The sequence below is a fragment of the Aptenodytes forsteri genome, unplaced genomic scaffold (assembly GCF_000699145.1).
Source record: "Aptenodytes forsteri isolate BGI_AS27 unplaced genomic scaffold, ASM69914v1 Scaffold442, whole genome shotgun sequence".
NCBI lineage: Eukaryota > Metazoa > Chordata > Aves > Sphenisciformes > Spheniscidae > Aptenodytes > Aptenodytes forsteri.
Genome location: NW_008794003.1, coordinates 56711 through 81571, shown reverse-complemented (window position 1 = coordinate 81571; position 24861 = coordinate 56711). Strand labels below are relative to the sequence as shown.

Genomic DNA, 24861 nt, shown 5'->3' with positions numbered 1-24861 from the left:
TTTTTTTTTTTTTTTTTTTTTTTTTTTTAAATTTGCAGTGTGGAGAGCTTTTGTCATGATGCCATTGAGAGAGCACCTCTCTTTAGTGGCATCTATGTTTAACAGGATTAAGGTGGATTTAATACCCTGTGCTACAGAGTAACCACTCAAATTCTAGGAGCACTGTTCCAGAGTGGTGTCAAATCACAATGGAAAGAGTTGAGGTTAACTTTTAACTCCGTGACGATTTACTCTTTGCTGTTTTTCTTTGATGTGAAGTATTCTTGGGGAGAGCTGTGGCAGGGGGTTGTTTCCCAATTTTATTGCTATCTTTCTCTTCTTCTCTTTGTTCATTTTCCCCCTTCTTCCTCCTTTTCTTCTCTTGAAGCAGTGTGCTGGTTTGTACAGTAGCTAAGTGTTTAGAATGTAATAATACAACAGTGAGAGATTTACTGCCTCTAGGCGCTACCCCTTCTACTCTTGAGGACCTCCAGCAAGGCATGATTTTATAGACAATGAAAGGCTCACTCTTCCCTGTGAAGCCGCCTGCCCGCAGGAAGCTTTTCACTATTTCCACTACTTGCTCTACAATTTAGTTCCGTGCCCTGCTATTTCCCTCTTCCTTCCCTCTTTCCTTCCCTGATATACACATGCATATACCCCCCACGTACACATTCAGCACCAACACCAGATGTAGGTAGATACGGCCAAGTAGCATTATCTCAATGTGTGCATTAAAAACCTCGAAAATACGCCAAACATTTTTGTTTTGCCATCCTCATCAGAAATAGAAATATTGATCTGTCCCCTGTTTGCTTTCCAGGTACTGACACCATCATTTCATTTTCCCTAAAAAGAACACAAGCTCATAGCTGGGCTGCAAAGCGTGGCCATTACACCCTGGCATTGGTGCCAAGAATTCTGCTGACTTAGCTAGAGAAAGATGCTGAAAGCCCCTGACTTTGAGAGAAAATTCAATTCAATTTACTTCATACAGTGTCTCTCATGAAGTATTTCAAAATGCCTTATATCAGGAGATAACATAATGAGAAAATGCTTTAGAGAACTGGGTATTCAGATAGCAAGACAAAATGATACACAACAATGAACTGGAGTAAAAGAAAAGACGACTGTCATTTAAAAGCAGTAATCATCTGGATAAGTAGTCTTGTAAACTAATTACAGTGAGAAGAGAAGCAAAGAATGCAAGACTGGGAGGAACAAGAAGCAGCTTACTTTCAAACAGGCTGAGGCAGAGGACTGGTTTCACTGGGGGGAAGGAATTGTGCACAGTATTGTAGAACAACTACAGTATGTACTATGTATGCTGTATATTGCATCACAAGTGTATCTCAGTGACAAGTTAAGTTATTCTCTCCAGTGGCTGGGAAGAGATTAATTACATTGGCCTGGTTCAGTGGAAGAGCAATTGAAATGCCCCCTTGTAGTTGGAAAGAATCAGTGCTGATGGGTGCTGAGGTTTTTTTGTTTTGCTGCTTTTAAGTTTTGCTCTCAGCTCAAGGGCCTCTGCCTCTACTCTGAGAACAGGTTTGCAAGTGAGGGTGTCACAAATCTGGTGCTCATTAAAGACAATTAAGAGGTAGAATTAACCAAAACATATTATACGACTAATGGAAAAAGAAGCCACCCACAGAGACGGACACAGGCCAGGAAATGATCTCATTTTGCATGGTCACAAGAAACCATAGTCCTCCAGCACCAGGGATCGGGGGATCGCGGAGCTAGGGTTCAGAAAGCGGAATATTATCTTTGTGGGGCTGTGCAAAAACACTTTGCAGTTTTGGCTTCACCTCCATCTTTGCTATTTTCTCTCTACTTAGTGTTGCAAGTTACAGCAAATGCTGAGAGCTTGTTTTCTACTAAGCTAAGGCAATTGCCATGTTTTTAAACTGTTATGGGAACAGCCTGTTTCCCTTTTAAAGTTCCCATCTGTGTTTGTATTTCCCTCAGTCTATTGCCTTTATAGAGAATTTTCCGCTCTCTCTAAATCTAAACCGTTCATTTCACCTCCTTGAACAAGAGGTAGGGCATTACTGAGGAGGAAAAATAAATCCTGAGATAATCAGCCCTGCTTAATTCCAGCATGGATCACTGCTGTCATCAGTGTTCCTGGTGTTCATTGCATAGGGAGAAGGGACAATGACTGTAAGTATGTACCTTTGTGTGTGTGCATGTATATATGTGTACATATGTGTATATACGTGTATAGAGAGAGAGGCAGAAGGGGAGCATTTAATTGCCTAGCAATCTGACCGACCAAGTAGTGTTCTGATTGCATACAGCTGATTTTCTAAGTGAAAATTTTCAAAACTACTCACCAGCAAAACCAAGATCATCAGTGACTCTGGAGTGTGCGTCTGTGTTTCTTACAGGGAAGAGGAAGGATGGTTTGATTACTATCTCTTTTTTCCTTTAGATAAGGATGTTTTTCTCACCCAAGGGAAATGCATTCTAGCAGCATGAACATAACTATTAATCAACACTTAAGCAATAATCAGTGAATGAAAAATGATGACCAGAAACTGAAAATGTACTTGCATAGCTACTTTGGCACTTTTCCTTTGAGATCATGCCCTTGCATTTTAACATGAACAATTCTTATAAAATTAGTGCTGATATATTCCAAAAGGTGGTGATTTAAAAAGCCAGCACTTATTTTTCACTTTAAAAAAAAAATACTAACAGTGAATGATACATTAAGATCTGCATAAGTAATGTTATAAAGCTACCTCAATAGTCTCTGAGATAGATCCTCAATTAATGTGAACCAGTAATATCTTATGGGGTTATTTCAGAGATGGAGATGCCGAGAACATCATCACTAGAATGCTGCGTTCAAATGTGGGAAGACGTGTTCAGGATACAGAGATATAAATGTTTTTCCTGTGTATTTTCACCCAAAAAGGAGATACAGCCACTGAGAGATGCAGGTGTATGTCAGCTTTGGGAATGCCTCCAAGAGGAATCAAATACTATTGAAATTAAAACAAACCACCCTCATCAGTACTTAGTATGCTTTCCTGAATCAGGGCCAAGGTATGTGGTAGCACCCAGCAGAAACCAAGGCTGTGAGACTCTACTAGGAGTGCAGCGATACCTTCCTTTAGCTCTTCAAGATGTTTTTTGACAAACTTAGTCACAGTTCTAATAGCATCAAGTGTTCTTTGGAATAATCTCAAAACCAGACTAGTATAAAATCCTTAAAAGTGAGCGTGTGCTGAACAAAAAGAAGCACACAAAAACAGAAAACAGAAACTTTTAAGAGTCTACGAGATCATGACTTGGTGATTGGGCTGTGAACAGGCACCTATAGCCATCTGTTGATTCACATTCCCAAATTATTTACCCTGTATTTTCTGTTGACAAGAAAATAAAAAAGTGTAAATCAGTTGCCAGACTACCCAAAACAAATTTTGAAGGCATAAGACCATGATTGGAGAACCTCTAACAATTACACTCCCAAGGTATCTGTAAAATGGAGCAGGAACAGAAACGCAAGGTTTCCGAGGACCTGCTGGGAAGATACTGCTTCCTTCCTTATCTTGAAAACCGTCCTACAAGCAAGTTTGTAACAGGGAAGTTGAAAGTGCTCTCCCTCCAGTGGTGGAGGTGGTTTTGAGAGTTCCCGTGGAACATCATCTTGGTTTGCCATTGCAGCCGCTTAGCGAAGAAAAGCACCACTAAGAATATCAAAAAGAAGTATTAAAGGTGCTGTCTTATATCCAAACAATGGTAAAGCAGTACCAATGGGCTCATATAACATTAGACTCTTCTTTGAGGACTGCTTCTGTCATTAAAATCAATGCAACTTAATTAAAGCAAATTATAGATAGATACATCTATAAATAAGATATTAAAGTGCACTGCTGAATATGATAATTGCTGCATATTTAGCAATCAGCGTGTGTGTTCTGCTTTTGCCAGGAGGGATTTCTTTCAGTGGAATCAATGGAGCTTTATTAAAAACCATCCAAATTAGAGAGAGAAATGATGAGTGTTATAATAACGCAAAATCACTGTTTCAACTTTCATTGCAAAACCAGGAAAGCAAAATACATCCTTCTTTGTGTATGTAAGGAAAACATCAGGAAAATTCTATTGAATCGTGGACAGTGGTAGAATTTTTAATTTTTACCTTTTGATGTAAAACATAAAAAAGCTGGATGGAGGAAAACACATTTTCTGTGGAAATGCTGGAGGTCTTGGAGGGTGGGATAATTAGGATATCACAGCAGTAAGGAATTAAGAAGACCCCTTCAATCAACTTCCTCCATTTCACGTCGAACATCCAGTTCACTGCCTTATGTAACCCGCCTCTGTTTTAACAGCTAAAGAAAGTGTGAGTCAAATCGTGCTCTTAAATTTCACTTGCAGTCCCTAGAACCAGGCAGACTGTTGAAATGCAAAAAATAAAATGGGTAAATTTTGGTGCTTCACCTGTGTATGAAACATTGAGACCGGGGTGTGGAACAAATCCACTTTTACCTCTCTCAGTTTTTCTTCAGTTTTCACTTAATTGAAAACAAAAACCAACTGTGTCTCAGCAGAGGGGAGACCTGAAGGTTAAAGGGCAAATTCCGTTATACCACCGCTCTTTTTGGCATGCTGAATCTCAACCCATGTGATTAGAAACGCTCACAGACAAAAGAAGAGCTTTGAGAACAGAGGTCAAACCAGCATCTGAATCAAGTCCTTTAACAGATGATCACAAGACTATTGAAAAATGTACTAAGCAACGCAACAATACTATGTGCCATGTTTATACACAGACTTCCAGGCAAAAAGCAGAACTGGGTGGCGTTTTCAAAGCACTTGGGTGATGGCAGAGCACATGCCTCACTCTGCAGCCTTCCTGGGACGGCTCCTGTCTTTTAGTGCATGTCAGTCATATAAAATACAATGGTAGTATCACGCCATTTTTTATGGGGAGAAAACCACAATGCACAAGCTCGAGTGACTTTCCTGAGCGTACACAGTGAATAAGTGAAAAAGCTAGGACTCCCAGGACTCCTATCTTCATAAGCTCTTCCTGATCTCCCATAATTTTAAGTAAGTCAGGCATGACTCAAGTGAAGTCAGCAATGCTTTGCACTGGGTTCACAAACATGTAGCTAAAATCACATCAGCCTTGATGAAGTTATGCTATTGCTACTTATCTAGTGGGCAGCACACACTCCTTGGTTTTTTTCTGATCTTAATGATAATTGAAATGTTTGGAGGAGGCTTATTGTTCAGAAGTGGGGAAAACAAAGGGTTAAAAAGAAAAAATTAAAAGGACAAAGAAGATGTTTAGCGTATAAGTGAAAAATGAGTAAGCCTGAATGCAACACCCACTGTGTATTATTCCTTTTTAAGAGTGTGAAACTTCTGAGACTGAGCTGTGGTTTTTCTATAGCTAGTTAAGAAGCTTTAAACAAATTTTTTAACAAACTGATCTCAGCAAAGATGATCAAAGTTTTCTATATGCAGCTCTAAATAAAATACCTGCAGGAGAGGGAACGGTGACTGCAGCTTTCTGAGACAGCAACCCTGAAAATGGCTCTGCATCGTTCTTTTCCGTATGAGCAGTATCCAAGGTCTTGGGTCTTAAGCCTGTCGACTTCACTTGGGACGGACCTGGAGCAGGGAGCTCGGGTAGCTCAGGTGGGAATTTGTGAGAGGAGGTAGAGCCCCAGGAGAAAACACACTGTCCTGCTGAATGTGTCTCCACTGTTGGTGGCAAGGAGTTGCTGCTGGCTTCCATTTGCAGTGGTAGCTCTCACCTTGAGCTGTGTGTGAATGCACAAGAAAATGTTGATTCTGGCTTCATGAAGCTTAAACTTTAAAAAAGATCGATATAGTTGTTATTGTTCATACCGCAACGGGTGTCCAACTCCAAACACCTTGATCCATATGAAAGGGGCAAGAGAGGCTTTCCTGCTAGCAGCTAGTCTTTTAGCCTTTAACAAATGCTCCAGGAGGAAGGCAGTGTAAGGCAGGTGAGGAGGAGGAATGAAATGCAGTGTCTCCTGGGAAAAAACACGGCCTCTTGCACTTTTCTGCACAGTTTTCAAGGTAGTCTCAAACTTCAGGATGAAGTAAATCCTTTCTCTGCTCTTAAAGAATTGTTCTTCTGCAGCCCCAGAATTTTCCTGTAGGCAAATCCTAGACTTATTTCAAGATACCTGCCTGCAGGTATACTCTACTTATGCCTTATAATGTATTTGCAGATATTTGTATGCTCTAAGATACTTGTTTCTGGCTTGATCTACATGTGTGCGTTCACATCACCTTTTTTATTTTTTTCCTGGGAAGTTCTCCTAGGGAGAATTGGCAGGTTAGAGATATTTGCTGCTAGCTTATCACTTCCATGTATTGGAAAACTCCTCGAAGTGCCCTGCAGTTACTGTATTTGCCAGGGACATAGCTTGCACTGACACCTGCACAGCTTTTGTTTTCTCTTTTTCTTTACAGTTGCTTACCCTTTCTGTCTGTTTTGGATCTGTATGTGAAACGTGAAACTATGAATCTTTCTATAGTTTTCTGTCTTGAAATAAATGTGGATTCCACTTTTGTGGAGTGAGTGGAGCCTCAGCCTGCGCTCATTCTTCTCTGCCTTTTGGCCCGTCGGGTTGGTCCCCTGCTGAGGGCTGTGGACCTAGAGAAAGGAAAGCAGCATGCAGTGCCCACACCAGACTCCAGTCTGCGCATCCCCCAGCCTGGTTCTGCCGCTGGGGACTGGCAGGGGTTTAATAAAAGATGCAGAGGTGTCATAGGTTTTTTTCTGAAGTGACATATTTCTATCGCAGAAATCTTGTTTGCTAATGGAAATTATTGGTTTAAAAAAAAAAAAGGGACTTGAACAACAAAAATGTTACTAGCTATGTAGAAAAAAATGCCTTTCTGGCACACAGAAAGTCTTGACCATGAAGGCATTGAGTTACATGGATGCGATGTCTTGCCCATTTGTCTGGTGCCTTGTCTCCAAGTGTGGCCACTGCTACATGCTTCAGAGAATTCATCGGGATTCCTAAAGGGAGAATAACCTGCTGGTACAGAGGTTTCTGCCTGCTCTCCCTTTCAGGGAATGGCTGACTCGTTGAGGCTTTACCTCTCTTCACCCTGTCAAAGGCTTTACTGTCTTCTGCTAACCTGATGCTAGTTGTTTTGATTCATATGCGTATCCAGTTTATTAATTTTCCATTCTACAAAGGGCTTGGCCATACCGATACTTCGCAACAGTTAAGTTTCATGAATTGTTTGTTGTTGTTTTTTGATAAAGATAGCATTTCCTTTCCTCAGTTTAAGCGTGCTGCTCTTTTAATTGCACTGATGGGATGATGGCTGTTTCTGTGTTTATCTCTACCCCATTATTTTTGCATATTCATGTTTTGCTTGTTAGTTGAGGCTGCTCTAGACTAAGAGATGATCTCTTCATAATGATGGCTCTTATTTAAGTTGATGTCGTTAATTTAAACCCTAAAAATACAGGAGCGTGTTTTGGATCATTCTTTCTGTTGTTCATTACCATACATTTGTGAAACATGTATTTCATCTGCTGTCGTGTTCTCTCTTCACTGATTGGGGTGTTGGTCTCAAAAGCTCATCCAGCCGCCTCCGATACAGACTCAGCTCAGTAATGCATCTCTGTCAGCTCCCGTGCCTCGCTGGTCACCTCGTGGTCAGCGTCCATTTGGCTTTGATAGGACTTCCAGGATTTAATCATTTTTATCAAGGTTATTGTTTGCTCACCTAAATATTTTGTGATTATTAACTATGCGGTTAAAACCCCTGCACCTGTACTGAGGGCCAGCTGCATACGTCCTGCTTCGGGAAGGAGGAGAAGCTGGAATATTTTGATCTTGTTAATTAGTACCTTTCACACCAATTTTTAGCTTAGTTTGTTGTAAAAGACAGCAAGGAACCTTTTGCTTTGACTCTCTCTGAAACATAAATAACTTTTATGAGGGAGGTGTTTCCATTTTCGCAGTTTCTCTCTTCGTCAGGGTAGTATTTTATTCCGGGCACCATTTTGCTGGTGTCTGAGTGATGATACGTTTTTACTGTTGCGTGGACAGATGGAGAAGGGAAAGGAGAAGAAATGGCTGAGTCTTTAATTAGCCGTGCAGAGCCAGAGCTTGCTTTTCCAATGCGTCGGGGGTTTTATATAGGGTGTGGAGACTCAGCCGCTCGATGGATCCAAATTAGCAAAATTGTGTATCCACCGCCAGGGTGTTTCTATGGCAACTGTCTCTCAAATCATATATACAAACAGACCTGACGGGGGGTATCGCCTTCTATTTGGTCTGTAGGAAACCATAGGAAAAGGGGTGTTTTCAGGCTGCAAAAAGGCCTTGCGATGTAAATATTTTTTACTTTATGGTGACTGGTATAAGTTTTGCGATTGCTGCTCGATGCGGGCTCCATTCTGAATCTGTTTGTGTTATTGCACATTGACTGGCTGCTGTTACTCCTGCTAGGTGTGAGAGTGATCACCAGGAAACTTACACAGGGTTGTGAATGCACAGAGTTACCAGGCGCATCCCTTAGCTCATAAACATCTTGCCACTGCACATAATTAATAGCCTATCTACAGCCACGCAGGTAGACTGTATACTACGTGGCTTTTGTGCTGAACAAACCAAATTATACATTCGTTTCTTTTCCCCTTATTCTTCTTCATAAAACAGTAGAAATCTGGAGGGTCTTCTCTCACTGGCATACCTGGTGAATTAAGGGAAATTATCAACCTGATCAAATTAGCAGGGTAGGAACAGCCAAAGTGGCTGTGACTCTCTGCCTAAGTGACTCTATCTTTATAAATTCTCTCCACATGTCACTTTTTCTGGTGGAAAAAATGAATGAATGATCCATTTAGCCTACTGCCCTCTTTTTGAAATGTAGGGCAATTATTGTTATTATTTGCTCGTCCAAAGTCAGGCACTGCTAAAGCATGGGTCATTTCAAATCAGAGGTGGTTATTTCTTGCAGCCATCAGTTCCGTGAGGACTCCTTTCTGTTTTGAGTCAGATAAAGGGGAGTTAGCAAGAGGCCTGTGCTGAATAATTTTTTTCACTTACGAGTATCTTGGATGTTCATTGACTGGCAAGTTGCATAACGGTATTTGTCTAGAATAATTCCTAAGCTTGCCTAATAGCTCCAAGGGATTGTGCCTCTCTTTGCATTGGACTTGGCTTATATAATGGGTCCACAAGAGACTGTACACAGAACTGCTATGTAAAGGTAGATAAGACTTATTACACCTGAGTGCACAACCTTTCCCATTGTAGAAGCTTATACATCCCTTCAGTGAAAATGGTGTATGGTGCATAAATTACAGGACTGACAGAAATGTACTCTAACCTGTAGAATGTGAAAAACGTGTTAATTTTTGTTTGTTTTCTCTTTTTATAATCAGGCATTTGCCGAAAGCTTGGTATGATTTATTCTTTTCTTTTTAATGAATTGTTAAAAATGTTTGAAAAGGCATTAAATCTTCCTTTCTGCTATTAATCTGTAAAAGGGGAAAGGGATTTTAAATGGCCTCTTAGTATATTGCTTTATAAAACTGCTGATTCTAGCAGCACCAGAATAGGAATACATACTAATGTAGGAAACACTGAAGGCAGTCAGAGCCTCCTGCATTTATGGAGGAAAAGACTAATAGCTCCATTTTAACAAGGCTCTTAACACTTTGGGCCATCAGCAGGCATTGAGTGAGTGAAATTGGGAGAGCTCCTGTGTGCTAAAAGCATTGAAGTTCACCGTTTTGTACCCCAGTTGGAGCCTTCCTGATAGAACTGCGCTCTCTAGCCAACTCCGGTTGCCATCTTGAAAACAAACCAAGTAGCAAGCTGGCATTTTGACTGAGTGCACTAATGCTTCACTTTTGAAATGGCACCGGAGCATGATAAATGCACTTAACTCTCAGCTGGATACTTAGCTTTGCAGTGGTGTTAGGGAAAGTTTCTGGATTTGTGTTAAGAATGAAAGCAAAGCCTGTTTATATCACGTTTTATACTTGAGCAAAACACACAAGTGGAGAAAAAACAGCAAACTTGGTACTAAGATGCTAGCTTTGACTCAAGTAGTTATGCCACTGGAATCAGAAAGGCTGTGCTTAATTAGATTACATCCTCACGTTACTGAATTCTAGGAGGAAGGCCAGCCAGGGAAGGAGAGAGAGTATCCTGGCTAGCACACAGATGAGGAAAAGGCTCTGAAGATTGTACCTGTTTCAAACAGTTCTTTGATACGGAAGCCGTTCTTGTTAGGAGTGATAAGATTATTTACGGGATTTGGAGCTTCTTTGAGCCCCTGCCTTTCTTTTGTTCATTTTGGCATGTTGCAGCATCATGTGTTCTCTGCTTATCGTTTTGAGATGCATTGTTAGTAGCTGGGCTGCATAATTGATCTTCATCTCTAATTACTCTTCTCTCCACAGGTGCCTGGAAAAGGTCCAGATGGGAGCTCATACAATCTCCACTTCGAGGGGATGGAAAGGCAGTATGCATCCTTACCCAGGTACAGCACCAAGCCTCATACACACACACTCTGATTCACCCTCCCTCCGATGGGTAGGGAAATCAGCCCACAGCTGATGTCCAGCTCCCGCATGAGAGATTATTTTGCAGTTTTGCCTTGTCACCTTTTGCTGCTGATTTAGTGACATCTTTATAACTGTACTATTAATTTGGACTTTTGAATTTATAAAAAAAAGTCTTTCATTGAACATGTCAGCAAAAGTCATGATCCACAGGTAGAGAACATGACATTGAGGAAGCTGGCTCTGCAAGAGTTATAACAGTTTGTAGCAGAGCATAAATGACCGAGTTTATAGTGATATAATCCTAGCTGGCATTGACAGAGTACTGCTGTGGAAAGCCTCCACTACAGCAGCCACAGCTACTGAAGTCCCACTGTTGCTGCAAGGGCTGTCTGACTAGCAGTCCTATTCCAGTAGAGCATCTCTGTGCTTTAACTGAACGCTGTGGAAATGAGAGTGAATTCTCTGAGGGCTTTTTTTAATTTTTAATCCTTATCAACTCAATGAAGAGTAATTCTAGTCTGAAACCAGTGGGGCATAACAAAAAAGAAGCATTTCAGAGATTTCAATCCCGTTTCTATGGGAGTTCTAATAGCAGAGTGTAAGATTTAGCAAGCCAGAAAGTGGAGCAAGAGGATGCTGGAAGAGATAGTGGGAAGCAGTGGGAGGAAAACAAAAAATAGAAAAATATTCCCCCTTTAGAATTAGAGGGCTGGGAAAGACCTTAGAGGGGTTGCCCAGTCCACTTCTTGGACCTACAAGCAAGATAATTTGTAAAAGCAAAGCAAAAATAGCTATTTACAAGCAAGAAGAGATTCTTCGTTGTGAAGTAGTGCTGGCATTTAGGAAATCAGTGAATAGTTTCTTTTTGCTTCTGTTTCTTTTTCCACTGAGCTATTTACATTCAAAGGTGTCATTGGAGAGATTGATTGATAAATATGTAATGCTGTGTCCAATTCCAGATGAAAATACAAAGAATATCTTACTTTTGGAAACCAATATATAAAGGCTGTCTCACAGGACATTGTTGGATGTTCGTAGGCATTTTTAATGTACGTGGTTTCTAAACCAAAGGATGTGTCTGTAGTTTAGTTACTGCCTTCAAACGATCTTTGTGTCAGCCATCATTTTGGAAATTCATCCTGTGCAGTAACTGGCTTTTCTAACAGAAGTCTGCTTTCCAGCAGTGTGTCCTGTATGTATTTCCTGACTGATTGTGGATATTCTCATTCTCCTGGGTAAATAGCCATCTTTTTCATAGTCCTCCAACACTCATGTCTCCTGTCATGTTTTTAGCAGTGATTTTTGCAGGTTAGTTAGGTGTAGTTTAATTATGCACACTCTTTTTTAATCTATTTTAAACTTCAATTTTGTTGAGTACTTTCTTGTGAATTACAAGAATAAATTAGCAATTGGTGCCCAGTATAACTCTCTACAGCAATTTTCGTATTCCTGTATCATTTCTCTTTTTATTCATTTTCCCCTCAAGCTAATCAACCTTATTTTTTCAATCTTTATAAAATGGAAATTTCCCAGTGAAGCAACTTCCATCACCCAGAATTCTTTTTATTTCACCAGTATTCCTTTCAAGCGAGGATGACCAGAAGTGAGCACGACAGTGCAGATACAGACGTGCCCTTGCTTTATGCAGCAGTGTTTTCCATATTACTTCTATCCCGTTCCTTTTCAAACCCGCTGCATCCTCAGCATGTCCCAGAGGTGTGTGTACTGCTCGCCTCTGCACCCTGTGTTTTTGTGTTGTTTGGTTGGGTTTTTTTTAAATGTAGGTCTGTCTGAATCAGATCATGAATCTCACAGTGTTCTTCCCAAAACCTCCATTTAACTCGCGGGAAACGTGACTATCCAGCTTTTATGTCAGGTTTGAGTATTTAGCTGGCTGGGACTCCCCATTGAGGAAGTCATCCAAACATTCAATAAGCTTTTGAAGATCAGTGTGAAGAGTGTCATTTCTCTCAGTGCCTAAGAAGATTATGCTGGAGAGTGAGAGGGCTTGCACTTCAGCGGGGTTGTGCGTGCTTCCTGACCCGAACACTCGCACTGCTGCACACAGGCCATGCCATTGCTGCGTTTCCACAGGGTTTCCACCCCGGCAGGAGCAGAGCTTTGGGATAGCGCAGCCTTGGGTGTGCCTGCAGTCCAGCAATCGGCTGCTGCCTTTTGTACTTAGGTTTTGTAAGTTTTGCACTTTCATGTTGCTGCAGTAATTAAGCCCTGGCAGTCACAAATGACTAGATTGCTACAGTGAAGTCTAAATCCAAAAGAAGGGGATGCAGTCTCATTGCCAGCCACTAATGGAAATGAGTGATTTCTTTTGTTCTCATGGCTGACTGCCCAGGAGTATAGAGGAATCCAGGTAAAAACCACCCATTTGCCAACCTATTTTCAGCGGAGGATCCATGAATACTACTGGAACAGACAGCATTATTAAAAAAAAATAAGAGAAAGAAATAGGAAGGTAGAAAGAAATACAGAGGTAGTATTTCCTCAAAGAGCAGCTTTCTTCTCCCCAGCATTCTAGTATTAGTTTATGGTTTCCTGCCCTTGTCTTGTCCCTGTCTTCACCTTGGTCAAACCACCGAGCTGCATTTGGTATGGACATGGTATATAATTGTCTGCATACTTAGCCATTTAAGTCCAGTTTAATAAGAGACGCTTAAAGAGGCTTCAGATGGGGGTTGTAGATGCTGGGAAACAGATTCTTATTGCAATATTGTGTTGAGTCCAGGAGGATATGACCTTTGCCTGCCGCTCTGGTGTGGCACAACACAAGGAAAGAGAGGAAAGCACTTGGACAGCAGCCAGTTTCACTGGCTGAGGGGGGAGGAGGGGATCTGTGCCATGTCAAGAGTAGCTGGGACCTACGCAGGGAAACTGTTCTGCTTACCTGGAAGCCAGCAGGAATCATGCCAATGTGTGTGGGCATGGACAAATTGAGTAAGAGAGCACTGGTTTTCCTCCCCACTGGGCAAGAAGGAGGAATGATCACCTGCCAAACAGCTTTATGAATGTCTGGTGCCCCTAAGGCACTACCCATTCCCATGCAAAGGCACGCATCCTGCATGAAGGGGAAGTCAGATTGCCAGCAGCATCAGAACACATCTGCTGCTGGGTTGTAAAAATCTAAGCTTTGAAACATCATTGCTGCTTTGCCCTTTTGTTTTGTATTTTTCTGTCTTTCTCTGAAGCTGCTAATTTAAGCCTAGATATTATGGGCCAAATTCAGGTGATCTAAGTCTGTATTAACTGTATTTGAGGAATTCAGCTGTGTCAAGTGTGCTTGCCTTTTCAGTAGATGCAGCAGCAAATCCAGTGTCCCACTCTCACTGAGCTCAGTGATGCCCTTTTTGCTTTTGAGTGGAGGATCTGTTCCTGTGTAAGGTTACATTTTTAATTAAAAGCTGAAAACAGGAGGCAGCAGCCTTTAGGGGAAGGCTTTGTATGTGACTGGCTTAATGAGTGGCCAGCTGAGTTACGTAGTTAAGTTTCTAGGTAAAATAATGCCAGTCTGTAGACTTGGTTTGGAAATGTCTACAGAGGCAAACATCTGAATTCGATGATAAGTGGCTGTGGCAGGAGAGTGGCAGGTCTTCATCTCACACTGCATTGTGCTATGCTGTCTGCAGAAAAGCAGCAAAGTGGGAAAGGCAGAATGGAAGGCTTTGCAAGAGAGATACAGTTCTTTGCACTCAATACTTACGTGTTGCCCTGGGGTTACGGCTAAGTAGTGCTGAGTAGTAGTATTAAGCAATGTTAAATCCTCCTGCTTAGGAGGAGAATGGCTTGATTCTTATACCTCTTAGCCTCTTCTTTTGTGGAGAGGAGCAGGGCAAGGGTGTGGGAGCCAGAAAAACATTTGTATTTTTTAAACTATTTTTAATGCCTGTTTTCTTGGTGTAATCCAGAATATTTTCCTGATGGAGCTATGGAACAGATATGAAGCTGAAGCTGCTCTGTTTCTTCATAGTTTTATTTTTGAGCTTGCTTTTATGGAAGTCTGTCTTAATGTAAACCCCAGTCTTGCCAATGGCAGCCTTGTTTGGAGAAATCTCGTGTTCGAGGACACGTTCTTTTCTGTGTTGATGGAAAAGCTGGCTGTGACCAAAGGCAGATTGTCAGACACTGAGACGCGACACTGGTGACATGATGAGTGTAGATCAGAAAGCTCAGCCATCTTCCTGGTAAGAAATGCTGATTCCAAAGGAAAGCTAATACACCAGACTTTCTCTGGAATCCTCATATTATTGAAAAACACGCATTTTTGTTGAGAAAAGGGGTGGGACTGGAAAAGCAGTAAGAGCATTAGAAAATAACTGCTGGTGTGGAAAAATGAGTTCAGGCTGTGTGGATGAGTTCAGCTGTATTGCTGTGGCTGGGAGGAGACCGCTGAGCAAATTGGTAATTGGCTCACAGGAATATCTGTCTTGAGTGTAACATGCATCTTAAAACTGGGAAACTTGCAAATGTGTTAAGGAAACTAGCCTTGCAGTACAGTGGCTGCACAGAGTCTTGCCATGCTGGAAGCTTCTCTTCAGATTGACCATGCAACTTGCGTTTCTTAAGGCAGTAGCTAAAAACAGCACATCCTCCATTTCTAGGTATGAAGCCAGAAAGGACAATTTTGATCACCTTGTCTGAGCCCTCCAAGACCTTCTACATTTCTGCATCAAACTAAATTTCAGTTTTGATCCATCGCATTACTTTCATAAATGTATTTACAAAAGCATCTAACCTAGAATTAAAACGTCAAGTTGTGGAGAATTCATTGCATTCTTCAGAGGTTAATTATTTTACTGTTGAAAAGGATTATGCCTTTTTTTTTTCCCTAAGTCTGAAATTACCCAATTTTAGTTTCTAGATACTATGGTAAATATTTTTTCTGCTAGATTTTAAGAGCGAAGCCTGCAAAATGCCTCCCCTTCAGTATTTCTATGCAGTGATCATTTATGTTATCTTTTAACCTCCCTTTCAATAAATTAAGTACATTGAGCACTTAGGTCTTACACTATAGAGCATGAAAACAGCATTGACTCAAGGGGCCGGAGTCCCCATGCAGTCAATTTATGAGGTAGCCTCTAGATTTGAGTCAAAAACATTTCCAACTCTTTGGATCAAAAGCAAAGTTTCTGTAACACCTTTATCATTAAGAGATAAGGTTCCTCAAACAGAAGGAATGGATTACTTAGCAAGTTTCGTTAGTTTTTTCTTGCACTTGAGTGTTCTTGCCTTTATTTTACTAACCAAGTTTATTTCAAAATGCAGGATTTCTGCAATTTAATTGAATCCCAAAAACGTCATCAGAAAGTGACTTGACGCAAATCACAAGAAAAAGTTAATTGTCTATTAAATAAGAGTCATCATTCACCATTGTCTAGCAGAATCTGAAATTAATATACTGACATTACTTAAATATGTATATAGTGTATCCTCCTGGTTAACAAAACGAAATCACAGTTTTAGTGCAGACTATAATTAGCTGCAAATCAACTTGTCAGAGCATTCCCAACCTGTGGGAATTAACTAACCAAGGAGTACAAATGAAAAAGCAAGGTTTAAAATCAATTATTTAAATCAAAATTCCCTGCTTGTTGGTTTAAATCACAATTAATTTTTTTGCTTTAAATCACTTTGATTTAACTTACCCCATCCCATGTTGCAAAAAAAATCTGTCCCCCTTCTCATTTGTATACTTAACTAACCAAGGAGTACAAATGAAAAAGCAAGGTTTAAAATCAATTATTTAAATCAAAATTCCCTGCTTGTTGGTTTAAATCACAATTAATTTTTTTGCTTTAAATCACTTTGATTTAACTTACCCCATCCCATGTTGCAAAAAAAATCTGTCCCCCTTCTCATTTTGTATACTTCATTTACATTCCTCCTTGACATCTGACAGCATGTTACACAGCATTGACCCAGCAGTGCAGTTGTGGTTATAGCCATCAGCTGAGGGATGTGATGTTCTGGTTGTTTTTTGGTGTTGACCCATCTGCACTGACAAGTGCCATGCGGTGGCACAGTCGTTCTCAGTAACGGTGACAGCATTGCTCTGTCCCACAGTACTGCTGCTGTTCTGCCAAGTTATCTTCCAGGGACCTTCTTGGTGCTCAGCCACTTCTTAGTAACAGTCTGCCTCTCAATTTTCCACTGTTCCTCTCTTCAGTTGACTTCGTTACATGACTCTACTGAATTTGCTTTTTTCTTTTTTTTAGCCCAAAATTGTGCTTTATGGCAGGCAGAGGGTGGCAATGCAGATGCAGGCTGCAGGTATCGCAGGGAATGCCATTGCTGCCTTGTAGCACTGTTTAAATTGGAGCATCGTTCACCTGGTTAAAAAGAGCATCTGCAGATATATTTTCATAAATGGCGGGGGGGGGATGCCAAAACTTTAATGGCAGTGAAATAACTTACCGACCCAGTCTAGAATCACCAAACTCATAGTCTGTCAGTGAAACCGTGTTGCTGGACATATATTATACAGTTACAAAGCAAACCTATTAACTTTTGGTGCATAATATAATACACAATATTTTTAGTAATGCCCAGATTTTCCCTCCAAAGTGGTGCAAAACAGTGAAGGGCAGGGTGATGGGAAAATGTTTCGTAGTTTCGGGTAGCTGAAAAAAGTCTGTATCTCCCCCATTTCTCATATTGATTAAAATTAAGAGAAAGGGTCAAGAGAAAGATTTGCGAACCAATTTTGAGTGGTCTTTTTTAATTTTCAATGCAAATCATATTTTTTTAATATTTCCCTGACATAACTGCAAAACTAAGAAGATTTGATAATTTGGAGTCTTAAATAGCATTAGAACTAAGTAGGGCGCAAAAATGAATGGCCCACTTAATTTCATCATCCTAGTCATGTGAAATATAAATAATATTCAAACAGTATATTCTATGGTATATTTGATTATTAACTTTCTCTTCTGTTTTAATCATCTAAAGTAATATCAGTAACTCAGGAATATTTTTTAAATATGATTTTTATCTTGACAGCTGTACTTTCATTGAAAATGCAGCAAAATCTCATCTGTCTGTATCTTCCAATGTGGTGATCTCATTATAAATGAAATATGTGTATGGTTTTAGTTGGGTTTTAAGTCCTGGCAGATGAATTTAGAATCAGTTTTAATGGAAATACTAGTCCTACTCAAGGACCTCCAAGATACATTGCAATAAACCAGCCAAGATGAAATACAGGCAAAGAAAAAAGATCATTTTTACATGCTAGAGCACACGCTTGAGAACCAAGCTGATGTGCTCATTAAAAGATTAGTTTAAATCTGATATCAAGCAGTTTAAGATTTGCTTAGCTAACTTTACTTAACCCTGCAAGGTAATAAAACTGATTGCTGTGGAAACTGCCCAGTGCCTCTGAGATGTCAGGAAAGTCACTGTATTTCAAGAAAGAGAGAGTCCAAATCCAAAGCGGGACACCAGATTTGCGATGTGTATGTGCAGGAGAAAGCTGGAAGTGCTCTGTTGCAGCTTGTTCTGTTTTATCTCAGTTTTGGTTACTCTGCTGCAGTGTGCCATGGTACTAATACCACCTCAGTGTCATATGTGAAGTCTGAAGGCTTTTCTTGTGTATGGTGTCAAAACACATTTGCCCAAAAATGTGCAGAGTTCATAAATAACCTGTGTCTACCTTCTACAGTGAGAGTCCTGGGCATTAAAAGCAGAGCAGGTAGGAAAGGGTAAGTGTACTGTAGACATTTCAAAAAATGGTCTTGTGTCTTTCTCTAAGACTTGGCTGAAAGGAAGAAAGAAAATTGTGAACAGGATCACAATTACAGAAATCTCTAAGTTGAATCCAAAAGGAAGGAGATTTGGTTGTAAAACATACCGCCAGCTTTCTAATAAAATAGAAATATCAGTTTAAATGACCAGGATGCCTCTATCCAAGCCAAATTAAGTCTTAATACTGAAAAAGTATACTTTCGAAAGTCAGAAAGGTCAAGGTTCATGACATCAAATCATGGATTGCGGCTGGCAGGCCACTTCTATAATTTCCATGGGAATAACTAAAGAAAATTGAGCAAAGAAAATGTCTGCAACAACTGCAACATAGCTTGAAAAAACCACTAAAAACCAGATGTCCCAGAAGAATACTTTGGAAGTGTAGAAGGAGGCAGACAGGGATGGGTTTTGTCAATTTTTCTAATAAGTCAGTCAACTCCTCATAGCGAAAAGCCAGTTAATGCAATATGGAATAGTTTAAAAGTCAATTAATATTTTGAAACTAAACAGCCAACCTTTTTGCAAGGAGATACTAGCTGGAGTAAATAAAAATACTTTCAAGTGTCACATTTACAAAAAACATGGATCTGGTATGGATTTTAATGTATAATCAGGCATAAGGACCTCCCACTCAAACTAACAGCACCAAATTCAGCTTAAAAATACAGGAGATGGAAGAAAATATTGCCTTTGAACAAAAGGGCTTGAATTAATGTTATAAAATTTAATGAAGTCATGGAGACATTGCCTCAGAAAAGAAAGCTGTATTAGCTATGCCTCCAGTGAGTACAAGAACAAAACAAATGTTAGGGAACAAAATATTAATGAAAGAAAGAAGTGTCAGTACAAAATGGTTAGGTTGAGATGAAGGTTCTGTGGAAAAAAAGATAAGTGAATGCAAATTAAAAAGAAGATCAAATTAAAAAACAAAAGCATATGTCCCATAGAAGGCATCAACAGAGTGACGTGCTGAGTGAAACCTGGGGAATGAGATGTGTGCTACAAAATGCAAATACATCCTTTGCATTGTTGAGATGGATATTGAAATTGCTCAGGAGACCAACAGGCTGGGAAGCTCAGCTGGCTGCTTTATAGGTATGGATATTTGGAATAAAAACGTTGCTGCTTATGTTGGGTTATAAATCAGAACTGATCAAAAAATGTGGACTCTAGGCTGCAAAAGTGAGGAAATAAGTTTTTCTTTCTGTGAGAAAGTTCATTGTAAAATAAGACAACTCCACTGCAGTTCTTGGCTTTGGCTTTCTCGTGATAAATGGGTCTGGAGGTGTGGCTGAAAGATGTTTGTTAGCGAACATGCTTTAAAAACAGCTAAAAAGGAGAAATGTAGGAGGCCAACAGCATCGGGTGTAAATACTTATGATTTTTGAGGACTTTGGATCAGGATTTTTTGAGCGAGCTTCCTGCAGCTCCCACAGTGTTGTGCATGAACCTCCTGTATGTTCTATCAATGCTCAGCTAGGTTCCTGTAGGCAAACAGCAGCTTTGAGATGGCACCCATCATTCAGAGGCAGACTGCAGTTAGTTCTCCATAATCCATCCAGTTCTCTTACCTTCATCTAATCTTTGCAAAGCAGGTTCAGAAAAAAACAGGAAAGATGTTAAAAAGAACAAGGAAGTTGCACTGTCACGATGGCAAGTTTCAAGCTTCTAATAGCAAGCCATTTCAGTCAGTTATAGGTATTCTTATGTACACATTTATGAAAGAGGAAAGGAGATTATGATGATAAAGTAGGAAAGTGAATTGTATGTGGACAGTCTTTACTGCATGCTGTAAGGTAATGACAGGCTGTGAAATCTTAAAAACTCAAATATAGTCCTGGGTTCTTTTACAAACACATAGGGGATGGAGTCGTGAGCGCTCAGCTTGCCACCCACTGAGAAATAAGAAACAGGGTGCGGGAGATGAGAGCCATAGAGAAAGACAAGGGCAGTGCTTTAAGCAGACCTGCAGTTGTTTGTGATTTTTATCCTTGGTGAAACCCTGCCTTATGAGGAGAGAGCTTTCATATAAACTGGTGATTAAAGGAAAGAGGTATCTAATTTGGGATTAAGAGAATCACTGAAAAATTTAATAGTAAAAACAGTTGCTAGAGCAGCTGTTTCAACACAGCTCATACAATTGGCAGCCAAACTGCTTCCATTTCATAAGTAGGTGACATATTTAATTTCTCTGCACAGAAGTCTCTTAAACGCGTTATCAAGAGAATATTCTAAATTCCACAGGTTTTTGTCCAGCTTTCTTTGCCCATATACTCACCTAACGCTTCTATGTTGCTCTTCAACTATGACACTTTAGAAAATCATGCTTTGGATATGTTGATCCAGGTTGAGCAACACTTTATTCTGCAAGAAATGTTGTAGAAGCTAGTATGAGCCTGATCCAGAACCACTACAATCCATGGATGTGTTCCTACTGACTGCAGTCAGCAGTATGTTTAGACTGAATTGTGATCACCGTTACAGCATATTCCTTCATTTCTTTGCTGTCTGGGTCAGTCTGGTAGTACTTTGATAAACTCTGATTAGGATATTTGTTTTTTCCCTGGGAACTCTGCCCACCAATGTTCACAGTCCAAATCTCTCCATATTTTGGAGATCCTGGAAAAAGGCATATATCTTTGCCTGCTCTCTATGTTCTTCTCCACGCCATCCCATCTTACTACAGATGTAAGTGAAGTAAAAGTAGGACTTAAAAATGAATGTAATTCAAGGTTGTTGAAGAATTGCAAACGTTCAGATCACTAGCAGTTATGGAGCAGTAACTTTAAGAGCAAGCATGGAGCTAAAACTCCTGTTGTACCCTGTTAAAGAAAATAAATTCCTGCTTTCTTAAGAATCTTTACCATCATCTCCAGGCTTGGAAAAGATTGCATTGTTCTAGCATTTAATAGTTATGTAAATTAGCACTAATTTTGTCACTTGGCACCTGTATGAAATTTTCTACTAGAACAGTTCTTTAAAATATGGCATAAACAAACCACAAGATGCAGTGATACTGCTCTTCCGTTGATGCTTATTTGGGAAAACCTGCATAAGCTATTGAGCATCTGTACCACAGGTAAAGATGTTGTGGGTATGCCAGAAGCACGCCAGCAAAGCTTTGTAGGCGTGTGGTTGGTGTTAAATAGTACATAGGCCACTAGTCAGACTTTCAGCAAGCTGTATTTTGGAAATACATTAAATACCATAATGCATATGCTGAAAACTTAACCACGTCTTTACAGTAATGGTAGTGTCTTTGCTATACTCGAAAACTTTGCCAAACGTAAGTTAATCTGGCTATAGAGATATTGACAGAACTCATACCTTCTGCTGGCTTCTCTCTGGTATTGGTGTGGCCTCCACTAGTTCTACGCTCTGTTCTGCGTGAGCAGATGGGATCCTACAGCTGTTTGAATAAATATTAAAGAGTTATTCTGCTCTGATTAACCATTCAATGAGGGGGGGAGAGAGCGCCTAAGGAATCTCTCTGCTTCAGGCCTCTTGCCCAACAAGATTCATTTAAATATTCGAGCAGTGATGAGGTGAGGAGTTGTGTAAACTGGAAGCTGTTCCTCAAGTCACCGTCCTCTCTCTGCGCACAGAGTAATAGATAGCTCATGCACTTGCAACAGCTGAAAAAACAGAGCAGAACATGCAAACACGTCCACTGTATAACATACGTGGGAAGCAAGAGGGGAAGAGTGTTAACTTTAATAGAAAGTGAATTATCTGCCATTTTTGTTCCACTCCAGATGTAATTCAGCAAGGAGATTGGATCTGTGCATTAGCTAGTCTGAGACAGCACCTTGGAAATTGGCAGCCAGTTCCAGCCAAGGGTGGAGAGAGAGGGAGGTAAATGTGTGAACAAAACCCAGCCCAGGTTATCAAGTAAAACCCCGAGCCAACAGGGGTCCTTGGATATTGAGTAGCGGGCACTTTTCTTCATTTAAAGAAGAAAAATAGCCTTTGTTTTCCAAGTGAAGGGAAGTACTTTGAGAGCAGTCTGTTGTAGCTCATGACAAAATCTGGCAAGCAAAACCAATCTCAGCAGGATTTCACAGTTGAAAATCCATGTGAATGGCTTTTTGCGTGGATCTAGGTGTTAGCGTACTGTTGTACATACCCATGTGTCACCAGGTTTTGGTCCCTCATTTAGCATTTTTGTTATGAATTTTGGCTCGATCTGGGATGCTGTGCTTTAAAGAAAAGGAGTATTTGTTTACTGAGAACTGAGATGTCTTCAGTATAAAAAGAATGTATTTTTAGAAGCATGGTATGGTCACAGTTTTTCCCTTTGTTTTCCTTTCTTAAAGAGGTAATAGTGATATGCTCTTGAACTGAAATCAACCACCCAAAACAATAGCTGGGACAAAACAAGTAGAAGAAAGGACATACTAACAGTCTTTCTTCCAAAGACCCTCAAACAGCAAACACACTTTACAGCTATACGTTCAGCGATTAAAGATTTCCAAAATCAGTTAAAAGCTTTAAGGATCCCAGTAGCCGCACTCAAAAAGCCTATGCGACTTTGCTGTGCATACTGTTTCTTACTGGCTGACTCGACTTCTGGTAGTCTTCTAATTAGCTTTGTAGGGGTCTCTCAAGGCATCTGGGTTTCTCACTGACTAGGGAATTAGGCTGAATTTAGGCTGCCTGAATATACCCGTGCTGGTTTTGAGCATTTTCAGTAAGGATCTCTTTACCGCATGGTGTGCTGCAGCCCCCTCTGGAACGGCGAGTGGAAGCAGCTCGGTGGTGCAGGCTGTGCTGCGGTACTGACTGCACCACGCTTTATGGCAGAAAGCACAGAGCAGATCGGTTTGACACGAAAGGGAATTTAAAAAAAAAAAAGAGACTAATTCAATTAGTCAGTTGAAATTGAGTTGGGGTTTACAACTTGAATTTTTAGGCCCAGATCCATCAGAGCACTTAAGCACCTGCTTTACCTTGAATACATTTTGCTTTTTAATAGCAATCATTTGCCTAGCTATCAGAGGCCTCCAGGAAACCTGGACTTAAACGTGCATTGTAAAGCTTGGGGGAAGGATGGCAGGCAGTCAGTGGTACTTAGAGAAATTTCACTTTTTCACTCCCTGCACTTTCTGTGGTTTAAATAATGCTTCCTTAATGTTGCCTTAATGCAATGCTTTTTGTTAAATATCCTGTAAATAATATCAGGAAAGGTTATTTAATGAATAATCTGACTTTTTCTTTGAAGAGACTTGTTACTGATCTTAACTTGGAATCTCTTTAGTATTATTGAGGGGAATAACAACCTTAATGTCATTTTGGTTTGATTTCTTTGTGTGAAGGGCTGACAGCTTTCCCTTCTCTCTCGTCACCAAACATCTGAAGAATGCTCTGTTATTGAGAGATTACTGCAGTGGTCCTTGGTCTTACAGAGATTTCATCAGAAACATTTCATTTTTAATGGACAACGGAAAATGTTCAGCTGTCCATTATTACACTTCTTTGTACACAGTCTAAAAATATAAATGGAAATTATAATTGCATCTGTAATGCTGGGTCCCAGCTGAAATCACTTTAATCCCAATGTGGAACAAAAAAATCAATACAGAACCCTTAACCCTGGTCTTTTCCTCCTTAGACATTTCATTTTCAGTTGTACTAGTTTATACCACAAGTTTTATAAGTTTTTGAAGGGACTTTAGTATACGGAGACCATTTTGCATCCTTAGAATGGTATTGCTGCTTTGTGCTTTTCTGACTTAGAAACTGGAATGTTCTTCTTGAGTAATGGTTTATATAGAACTGCTTGATATGATATGAAATTTCTCCCTTTTACTTTTTGATCATTAAAAAAAGAGGGGCCTTTGAAATGTTGCAAAGTTCTTTTAAAGAAAATCCCATTTTACTGGAAGTAGAATTACACATTTTTGTTAGAGAGAAACCCAACTCAGCATTAAAGATTTAACATTGAGATTTGGAAAAGGCATCCTTCTCAACTCACCACAGGCTCTCTACTATATTGTGCTTTTTTCCTATGGGATTCAAATAGTAGGTCTGTCAAGGTTAAATATTAGGGGTTTTATTTTTTTATATCAACATCTGTAAGTACAGACACGCCATCAAGTGATTTGTGTTTCTGAAACCTGCATCTTTCTGCAAACCTGGACTTAGACCAACAGTTGCTTTGTTTTGAGTTAGCTTCTGGGGAGGAAAGGAGAGGTTGCTTTTATGCTGTAAGGCCTATGGAAACTATTAATTGCCGACTAACTGCAGCTTCCTCTGAAGTATCTGGTTCTGGTAACAGTCAAAGATGTGATGCTGTAATTTAGGGCACACTCTGCTACGTTGCTACACTATTAATAATTGTAGGTGTAACATCCATGTAAGCAGAGGTGTGCTATTTATCTGGTAGAATGTCTTGTTTCTTAGTAATTGCATATATGTACGCCTCTCTAGATCATGAGCGCTCAAAAAGTAAAAATAAATTAACTGCATTTTGGTCAGTCTTTTCTCTGAATACCTGAAAGACACAATTGAAAAGGAATGTTTCCACGTGGAGTGAGGCATTTCACCAACCCACATCTAGTACTCCAGCTATTTATTTG

At 40.1% G+C, this 24861-nt stretch overlaps 1 protein-coding gene across 1 annotated transcript in view; it reads left to right on the top strand.

The window, feature by feature from the left end:
• The window catches only part of PARD3B (par-3 family cell polarity regulator beta), a 417133-nt gene that overhangs the window by 375252 nt on the left and 17020 nt on the right, over positions 1-24861 (top strand). Inside the window, exon 23 of the mRNA XM_019474674.1 lies at positions 10424-10503. Within this exon, the coding sequence (XP_019330219.1) occupies positions 10424-10503 (80 nt within the window). The remainder of the gene's footprint in view (positions 1-10423; positions 10504-24861) is intronic.